The 10,375-nt window shown below is 34.2% G+C and overlaps 1 protein-coding gene across 1 annotated transcript; it reads left to right on the top strand.

Annotated features, from left to right (window-relative positions):
* Positions 1-310: 310 nt before the first annotated feature.
* On the top strand, positions 311-2,696 carry LOC143619595 (putative DNA glycosylase At3g47830). Its single transcript, XM_077091487.1, has 4 exons — positions 311-685; positions 1,435-1,635; positions 2,289-2,345; positions 2,422-2,696. Exons 1-4 carry the CDS (start codon positions 323-325, stop codon positions 2,644-2,646), a joined length of 846 nt encoding a protein of 281 aa, XP_076947602.1. The 5' UTR covers positions 311-322; the 3' UTR covers positions 2,647-2,696.
* Positions 2,697-10,375: the final 7,679 nt, after the last annotated feature.

Here is a 10,375-nt window from a genome sequence, read left to right as displayed (position 1 = left end):
ACTGGGCTCTGCTGGGACCTACCTCTTCAATATGCTAGCTTTGGTTTTTTTCTTGTAATTTTAATTTGTTGTAAATGAACGTTCACCAATTTATTTTATAGTCTACTTTCTGTCCATAACCTACCGACCGAATCTGTATCGACTTCCAGCCATACCGTATCAACTACACGTGTTTTTCAGGTTTTTATTTATAGCCCTACGGACGATTTACCAATCAACTGATATCGATTGAATTTGCGTGTTTTCGGAGCTTGGTTATTTAAAAAAACAGGTCCATAAACATAAACTTAACTGTTGAGGGCTTTTCCACTCGTTTAGCCCAATGCGGAACCAAGGACGTAAGAGGAAGCCGGCGCCGGCGGACCACAAATGCTCACCGGCGAAGCTAACCCGAAAGGACACCGTAATTAATCTGACCACCAACGACCCGTTTCCGAATCACCACAGTCCCACAGCTGAAGAATGCCGTGCCGTACGAGACGACCTTTTAGCCTTCCACGGTTTTCCTCAGCAATTCGCCAAATACCGGCAACAAAGATTAAACCTTGTCTCCGTGACGTCATCGTGTCATGAGGAAAGCGTTTTGGATGGGCTAGTGAGCACGATTTTGTCGCAAAATACGACTGATGCTAACTCTCAAAAGGCGTTTGCTTTGCTCAAATCTGATTTCCCTAATTGGGAGGATGTTAGTTTCTTTTCGAAACCTTAACTGAATAATGTTTGTTAGCGGTGTCAATGGGTCGGTTTTGGGCTCAAACCATACGAAGAACAGAAAGTTCAGTTTTTTAGGTTTCGGTTCGGTTTTCTCCATAAATTTGGTTTACATTTTTTACAATGTGATTTCAGTTTCAGTTCCTTATAACTTTTTGTCAAAGGTTATTAAGTCACAATATCCTGATTTACCAAACACCTTATTAATTTATAAACTTTTTTGAAAAGTTAATAAGTTAAAAAGGAGCCTAAGGGGGTTGCTTATTTGCTTATTTGTTTGTTAAAAAGTAAAACGTGTTTGGCCAAGCTCCTCCAAAAGCTTCAAATTGGAGCTTTTCAAAAGTGGCTTTTGCTTTTCGGAAAACAAATAAACAGATAAGCAATTTTAAAAGCTCACCCAAACACCCCCTTAGTTTTGGTTTTGGTTTCGTTTTTAACGTTTGGGTTTGGAATAAATTGGATAGAAGAAAAGTAAAAATTAATTGATTATTATACATTTGGAACATAAATTTTTGGGTTGAATGCTTATTTTTTTCGCGTAAAATCGGTTTTTTATTTTTATTTTTCGGTTAAGTTCGGTTTCTTCAGTTTAAAAAAAAGAACCTTAAACAAGACCGTCGGTTATTTCCGTTACGGTTCAATTATTTTGGTTTTGTGCAAACTCCTATATTGTATGAGTGTGATAATTTGTTTCTCATGGTGATTATTGTGTAAATGCATTAGGTTCTTGCTGCTGATTCAAAGAGCATTGAGAATGCTATCAGATGTGGGGGATTAGCTCCAACAAAAGCTTCTTGTATAAAGAATATGCTGAGTTGCTTGCTTGAGAAGAGAGGGAAGCTATGCTTGGAATACCTTAGGGACTTATCCATTGATGAAATTAAGACAGAGCTTTCTCAATTTAAGGGGATCGGGCCAAAAACGGTATCTTCTGATCCTAATGCTACCATTCAAAATCATTATTAGACATGTTAGACTGTCACTTATATCAAGTATTGATGAGTGGGACTATTAGAAAAGAATTATAATGATATTCATGTCAAGATAAAAGTGCATAGCAGTTTTTCTATTAATTTTTTTTCTCAATTAGAACCATCATCAGTGCACTATCTGCAAAACATGTATGCCTGCTTGCTGTCAGGCTATCACATTTTTCATTGGTCATAAGTCATAACTCATATTAGTCGATTTTTGTCAGTAACAAAAATTGTACTGGCGGTATGAATTGGCTTTCAAATGAGTAGTATGACCTTTTATGCCACACGCATGATGTCATAGGGGCTGTATGATAGGGCGAAAAAGGTTATATGGTCTGTATAGCTTTATCAACGTTTAGTTATTTCTTTGTCAGTCATAAAAATCATACAGGTTATATGATTTGGCCCTCATATGATCCATATGATCTTTTTTGCCCTACCATACGACCCATATGACACGTTAGTGGTGATTGGATGGTATATCTTTGGTGTTTGTATAGCAGCAGCCTCAAATTGAAGTGGATTAGAAATTCTATCATTATGTAACCAGATCTTAATTCCCAATGGGACAGGAAAATTCATGATTTTAATAAATGGCAGGTGGCTTGTGTACTGATGTTTAATATTCAGCAAGACGATTTCCCTGTAGATACACACGTGAGTTGACACTCGCAACGTTATAAAGACGTGATACTCATTATGGTTTTAGTTTAATGTTGAGAAATTTGTACAGGTTTTTCAGATTGCAAAGGCTATTGGTTGGGTGCCCACAGAGGCAGACACTAAAAGGACATATCTTCATCTCAACAGGAGAATACCAAATGAACTGAAGTTTGATCTAAATTGTCTCTTGTTCACCCATGGCAAGGCCTGCAGAGCATGCATAAAGAAAGAAGATAACCATCAAAAGAAGGAAAATGGTTCATGCCCTTTACTCAACTACTTGAAGAAAACTTAAAAATTATCAATCTCTTTGAAGAGTGAAGACTGAAGTACAGGTTTTTGGATAGGCATGACATCTCTTTAGTTGATTTCTTTTATGTAGTATGCATATCATATGACGTATAGACTTTTTAGAGTAGTGTATACTTGGCTACTTGGATAGGGGTCGGTGCTTTTACCCCATCCCTTTGCTTTGTTATCTTTAGCTACTCTAGTTTACTAATCCATGTATGTTAGCGGTAGTTTTCGACTCCCATGATTAGTTCTTCTGTATGACTGTTTGCCATGGTTTTCTTAGCTGCATTTTATGTATTTGGAATACATGTATATTCTATATTGTACCCAAAAAACCAAGGTATTTGTGGTAGGGGGTCTAAGCAGGAGTTATCTTTCTATCCTCTGGGATAGAGGTAAGGTTTGTCTCCGTCACACTCTCCCCAGACCCTACCAATGACTTTGTTATGAGTGGTATTATATCGGGTACGTTTGTTGTTTTGTTGTATTTAAGTATGATGATGCATATTACGATGTGTGTGTTTGTGTTGTGTGTACTTGCGGATAAGACCAACAAATGGGATTGATTAAAGTTGCGGTATCAAATTTGGGAAATCTTGATCATTAGCAAATAATGCCCAATAGTTTACCAGTATTTTGCAAAAGGTTCAAGTTTGGCATTAATCCAGTTGGAAAGATGGTCCAAACATAAATGATGTGATCACTTTTAGCTTTAAACTTATTGTTTTAAACATTAAGGAAGTTCTTTTAGTGGCCTGTGTAAGAAACTTTGTTAGTTGATCTACAAACATCATCTTCCACTTCTATTTTTGTATGCCTGACAAGATTTTTTGCAAATTTTATTTCCAAAATTGTCAAGTTGACAGTAGTGTCATTGCATGTAGAATATTATAAAATATATCAGGTTTGTCATATGTTTTCAAAGTTGATATGAAATCACTTTTGCCTTTATACCCCCCCCCCCTTGTAGGCCACCTGCCTAGCGCAAGCATTTTAGCTTATCCTATTGACAAGTAGTGGCGTCTGCGCATATAGAATAATATTAAAAATATATAAAGTTTGTCATATGGTTTCAAAGTTCAAATGAAAACCCTTTTGCCTTTTAACCTTTAGAGCATTCTCATCCAACCTATCATTTAATGTGAGGGGTGTTTTTATAATTTAGAGAGTGATTCAGGGTTTTGTGAGTGAAAAGTTTTTATATTTTAGAAAAAGTAGTGATTTTTCTGTATATTTGAAAAGCTACTGTTCATCCCATATAATTTTTTAATATATTTTGAAAGTGGTTGTGAGTGAAAGAAAGAGAAAATGTAATGATAAAAGATATAAAAAGTATTATTTAATTGAAATAATGTAGTGAGTTTTAGTGTAATTTTTTGTTTAGGAACAAGGGATGGGATGAGAATGCTCTTAAAGGCCACCTGCTTAGTGAGGCGTTTTAGTTGATCCCATTGGTTATTGGATAGCAGGGCACTCGTGAGTACCGTGAGTTTTCTGGTATTAGGTTCTCATAGTTAACAAAAAAAGTGAACGCTTGATTCCCTAGTTAAGAGATTTAAATTCTGAGTGCCATCATGATTGGTGGCATTTTAACCCATTATTAATCTCCTTGTTGCATATTGGGAGTGTTTTTCTTGAAATTTATAGGCTTGGATCCTGCCTAAAAAGTTGATCAATCTTGGACCTCTTGGTATAAAAGTGGGGAAAAGTTCACCACTTTATGATATTTTAATCTTATATTAATGCAACTTGTTGAATTTTATAGTGGTTAATGGTGCATAGCATATACTCTTGCCATTACCTGAAGCCTATGTGCCTGCAACATACTTTCTATAAATAGGTAATCCTAAATCTAGTAGAAGTGTACTATCTTTCCTATCTCAAACAATGGTAGCAATTGCTTCCAACTTAGAATCACTAGAAATTGTGAGTGATAAAAAGCTAAAACTATTTGGTTTTCTGATTGACCCTTGTGCAAAAGGCTCCAAAGATGGCGAATCAATCAATAAAAAAACTGTTTTTACCCCTACAAGTATCAAGAAATACAAATGCCCGTTTTGCTGCAAAAAGTTTGTGAATTCACAGGCTCTGGGAGGTCACCAAAACGCTCACAAAAAAGAGAGACTGAAGAAGAAAAAGATGGAGCTTCAAGCTAAAAAAGCTAAAATTAATGTTTATTTGGGGTCTATATTGGATCAAACCCATGATCCTGCTTCATCTTTCAAGAGTTTTTCATCCTATTTTAGCTTCTACTACTCACAAGACTATCAAAATATGAACTTTAGTAGTACCCGTATCACCAACTTGACTTGCCTTAATTCTTGCTCCAGGTTACAGCAAGACGGTCCTACTTTCAGGATCGGGAAAAATGGCACTTGTTAAAACTTCTATGGAAGTCTGATCACTAAAGTCTTTTCCCTTTATGGATGGGTGTATAAATTGTAAGAACGTTATATATATAGAAATTTACGTTATTTATGATTCTGTAGGACTACTATTTGGAGGAATACATGCGTTGTGGGTATTATAGGAGTGTTATGTATTAGATTATTGGATGTTTAGGACTACTATCTGGAGGAATACATGAGTAGTCTACGTGAGCCAAGTGATAAGTAGTTTGAGTTCTGGTTAGTTATGTTAGCAATTTAGTATGATTACTAGAATTTTGCCCCAGCATGGACTTGGATACAAAGGTTGACTCACTTTGTGAAATGATATCAGGTGGTCATGAGTGTTTACACTTTATTTTATCGGCAGACACAAGGTAGGTTAATGATGATCGTTCAAGTAATATAAAAACCCCCCATAACCTAGACACAAGGTAGGTTAATGATGATTTTTTTATTATTTTATTAAAAACCGGTTTTTATCCGACCGGTTAACCAATTTTTTTATTAATTTATCAAAACCGGTTAGCACCCGACCCGATTAACCAGTCTAACCGATTATTTCCCGCCAAAAAACACCGGTTAGAAAATTAACCAGAGTCCAGAAAATAGAGGTGCACGTTCTAATATAGCCCACCAGAAGGTCCAAAATGATATTCGCATTCAACTGTCCAAGCCCAATAACCCAACAAAACATAAATTACCCAAATATCATTTGTTTTGGGAAAAAAACCCCAGTTTTGTACACCTCTAAATCTCTAATTGGAGCTCACATTTGTTGGAAAATCCCATATAACCTTAATACCATTTAAATAATTATGATTAGTCAAATAATCTAACTGGGCCCATAAGATATATGGGCTATTTGATGGACATATCCATATATATACTAGGGTTTCCCTTAGATGTCAGATAACAACAATAAAGAATTAAAAAACACACACCAATAACTCTCTCTAGGATCTCCATCAATCAGTGACATTATAATGGAACCGAATCAGAAGTCATCATGGCATCATCATCCTTCTTAATGATCTCGATTTTTACAAGTAAGTTCTATTACTATGATGTCTAATTTCTTATTTATGATTGAATCAACATGTTAGGGTTTATGTTTTACCCATGTCTCAAAAATATAATCAATATGTGATATCAGAGCTTATGTTAATTATATCATTCAATTGATTAAAAATTTAATTTTCTTAATCGGATCTATTAATAATTTTACGCCATTGAAATTGGATTGTGAATTGCGACTATTGCCATTAAATTATTATTGTCTTCGTTTTCAATCCATAAAATCCCACCGTCATCAGAAAAGCAAGTCATTAATTTTAAAGTGGATGTGTATTTTAATTATTATCCAAGACTCATGTCAAAAGCAATTCTTTTAATCCCCCACTGTAAAAATTTAATTTGTTTAAATGGATGTAATTTTCGCTTGTCATAAACCTAACTAATATTAATGATTTTTGTGGTCCATATTATTTATGACTTTCATAAATGAGTGTAAATGAAACATTTTTTTTTACTTTCGTTTTAAGACAAAAATAATCATTAATCATTTAATTTTTACATGTATGGTTTTAATTTCGCTGACCTCAGTTTCACAATCCATTTTATTAATAGTTTTGGGTATCATTACTTTTGCGTGTCATTATTTTAAACTTATGTCTTAAACGAAACTTAAATTTAAACAAAATTTATTATTTCAGTGAAACTCAGTAACTTTCGTTTTAATATTCAAATAGCTTAGTTTCGCTTAAATATACGAAACCTTGTGGCTTAACTTTCGAGCGACCGAACTTGTGCGTGACTCGAGATTTTGAATAGTCAAAGCTTTCATTTGATCGAACTCACGAATGGTCTAATTCACGTATGCCACAAACTTTCGGATAAACGAACTTAAAAATGGCAATTATTTTGAATATTATTATTTTGCACGTAAATTATTTATGTTTAAAACCATAACTTTCGCATAAGTTTCGCGCAAGTTAGAACTTTAATGGTTAACTTTACTGAAGGATTAAATGATTGAACCAACAAGATATCATTTGATTCGAATTTAAAGTCTAATGAAACCATTTTTTTACAATTATGTGTTTTGTCAAAACAAAATAAACCCAACGGCTACTTGTTTTGATGGTATGCATGAAGAACTATTGCCTGATTTACATAGATATTTCATTTTTTGCCCAAAGGTGATATGTAATATTTATGAGCCCTTACTTTATTTATGTGCGTTCGTTATATTTGAACTTTGGCCATAGCCAATGCGAAGCCAAAGTTCAAGTAGAACCTTACTCCTTATATATGTTCATAATATTTGAATTTTGGTCATAGCCAACGCGAAGCCAAAGTACAAATAGAACCTTAAGTCAGTCTTTTATGTTGATGTCGTAATTGACGTTATTTTCAATATATTGTTTTGTCTGCCTACTTTATTACCCCTAATTTAGCTTAATCAAGTCATCTATCTATATCAATCTAGTATTCACTTTAAGTCTTAGCTTTGTAATTGAACTTTGCCACTTAGACGAACACGGTTAAAATCACTCTTGGAAAGATGGATCTTGATATTAGAAATTAGAGCATAATAAATGGGAGTAGTCGAGCATAATGTCTTTTATGATCATCAGTAATTCCATCTTAAGTGCTATTAAGGGAGCTATACCTGATTCAAAGAATGATGAAGTTTATTGGATTAAAAAAAAAGGGTATAGCTTAAGGTATCTTCTAAAGCGCATGCGAGCACGATGAAGTTAATGGTGTGTGTAAGCACATTATGATGATGAGCAACATGTACCATAAGTTAAATGGATTAGACATGGAGATCGGTAAATGTTTTCTAGCGCCTTTTATCATAACTTCTCTTCCTGCACATTTTGATGCTTCTAAGATCAACTATAACACTCATAAAAGACAAATAGTCACCGAGTGAGTTGATAAGCAATCTGTATGCAAAAGGAAAAGCGATTGAAAACTAGAAAAACAGAAAGTTGCTTATGTCGCTACTAGTAACTCGCATAAGAAGTAGGAGGAATTCAAAGATGAAAGTTTTAGGGTCCATAAATCTAAATCAAGTACTATTCTCGACCGTAATGTTTCTAAGGGACAATCACATATTAATTGTGCCATAATAAAGGACGCATGCAATTGGATTGTCAAAATTCAAGGTGGGGCTAACTAAGAAAAGGATTTCTTACAATCCAAAAACTAAAAAGAAACCAGAGAACATTTAGAACGAGAGTCGGTGACAAACTTAATGATGTCGTAGGAACAATGCATTTATTATGAAAAACTTGTCATTTTATTACACTTTATGATACCTTAATTTAGTATCACTACCAAAGTTAGACAATGATGGTTATGAAGTTTTGCATGGGCGTGACAAAATCACTATTAGTTAAACTCTTAAATTCTTGTTTTTGCTTGTCTTGATTGAAATCTCTATAATTTACGCGTACTTGTATTTAGTTAAAGAGAAAAACAAAATGAATCATCTGACATATTTAAAATCTTTATGTCTAAATTTAAAATTCAACTTAAGCATAAGATAAAGGTAAATTGATCAGATAAACGAGGTAAGTATTATGGCCAACATACAAATTTACCACTATGGGTACTTTTCAGCATAACGTCAACGCTGAGAGAAGAATTAGAACCCTTGACGATATGGTTGGAAGTATGCTAGCAAACTCAAATCGTCCTAACTTTTTTATGGACTGAGGCCTTAAAGACAATTGTTCATATATTTTGTCCCTAAAAATCCTTTTGAGATTAGGATAAAAAGGAAGCCAGGCTTACGATATATGAAAGTATGGGGTTGTCTTGCCAAAGCTAAACTTTCTAATACTCTATAACGAGAACTTGACATGAGGACTGTCAGTTGTTACTCTATAGGATATACCAAACATTCTAAGGGATTTAAATTCTATTACCCTACGTATACTACTCGCATAGTAGAAACTCGTAATGTTGAGTTTCTAGAGAACTCCAAGATTAGTGGGAGCAGTGAAAGTGAAGTCTTTGATTTTCAAGAAGTGCAAGAGGAGGGGGGATGGGTTCTTCAACTTTACCTCATATTACACCTCTTGTACATAACACTGCACCACCTACTGTTTCCTCAGAAAATAATGCTTCAAATATTCCCGAGAGTTAAGGCACCTCAAACACACAAGAGTAAAAACCTGAACCTATTACGATCAAGAACCCGGAAATCAACTTGAGTGTCATACAAGTCTAAAAGGCATTCTAACTTTGATGCTTATGTAACCTACCTTAATGAAGATAATTTGAATTTAGGAAAGTATAATTATCAAGCCTCTTATAATGAAGCCATTAGTAGTGATCAGTCTTGTGAATGAAATATATCTATGATTGATGAACTTGATTCCATGAATAAGAATAACCTTTGGGAGTTGGTCAAATTACCCGAGGGTGTAAAACTCGTAGGTTGTAAATGAGTTTACAAAACCAAATTACATCCGAACGAAAATGTCGAAAATTATAAAGCAAGATTGACTGCTAAAGGCTATACCCAAAAGAGAGTATTATTAGGTAACCTTCTCACCTGTATTATAGAAGATTTCCTTAAGTATTGGTATGACATTAGTAGCAAATTATGACTTAAGGCTACATTAGATTGATGTCAAGAATTGCTCTCCTAAATGGTAACTTGCATATAGACGTGTTCATAACTCAACCTAAGGGATTTAATCCCAATGGTAAGGACATTTAGTTTGTAAGCTAAAGAAATCCAAATACAGGCTAAAACAAATATCGCGTCAATGGTACTTAAAGTTAGATGAAATTATAAACCAAGTTGATCAATTCACCTACCTTAAAATGCGTTGGGGCAATTTTACTATACTTAGTCATTTACACGGAAGATATCTTTCTAGCAAGTAATAGCTTAGATTTATTGCACGGGTCAAAGCGATCATTCTCGCATAATTTTTGACATGATAGATCTTCAAGAAGCCCCTTATGTATTAGACATCAAAATACACCGGGATCATATCTATGAGACATTAGGTTGATCTCAAAAGGCTTACGTTAATCGTGTTCCTGCATGATATAGCATGCAATGTTGTTTTCCTTAGTAGCTCCAGTAATTAAAGGAGCTCTTTTCATTTCATTTTAAATGTCCGAAAATAGAGGTTTGGAATGAGCGATTGAAATTGATACATTATGGTTTAGTAGTTGGAAACGTGATGTATAGTTAAGTTTGTTTTCGTCAAATTATCACATTTATTGTTGGAATGTTAGACCGTTATCAATCTCATTATGGTCTAGATCATTGTAAGACAATAAATAAAGTATTGTGATATCTCTAAAGAA

This window comes from Bidens hawaiensis, unplaced genomic scaffold (genome assembly GCF_021521415.1).
Source record: "Bidens hawaiensis isolate Kalapana, Puna unplaced genomic scaffold, B.hawaiensis_p1.1 tig00002477_1, whole genome shotgun sequence".
In the NCBI taxonomy this organism is placed as follows: Eukaryota; Viridiplantae; Streptophyta; class Magnoliopsida; order Asterales; family Asteraceae; genus Bidens; species Bidens hawaiensis.
The sequence above is the reverse complement of the archived record's forward strand: the minus strand, read 5'-3'. Positions and strand labels throughout refer to the sequence as shown.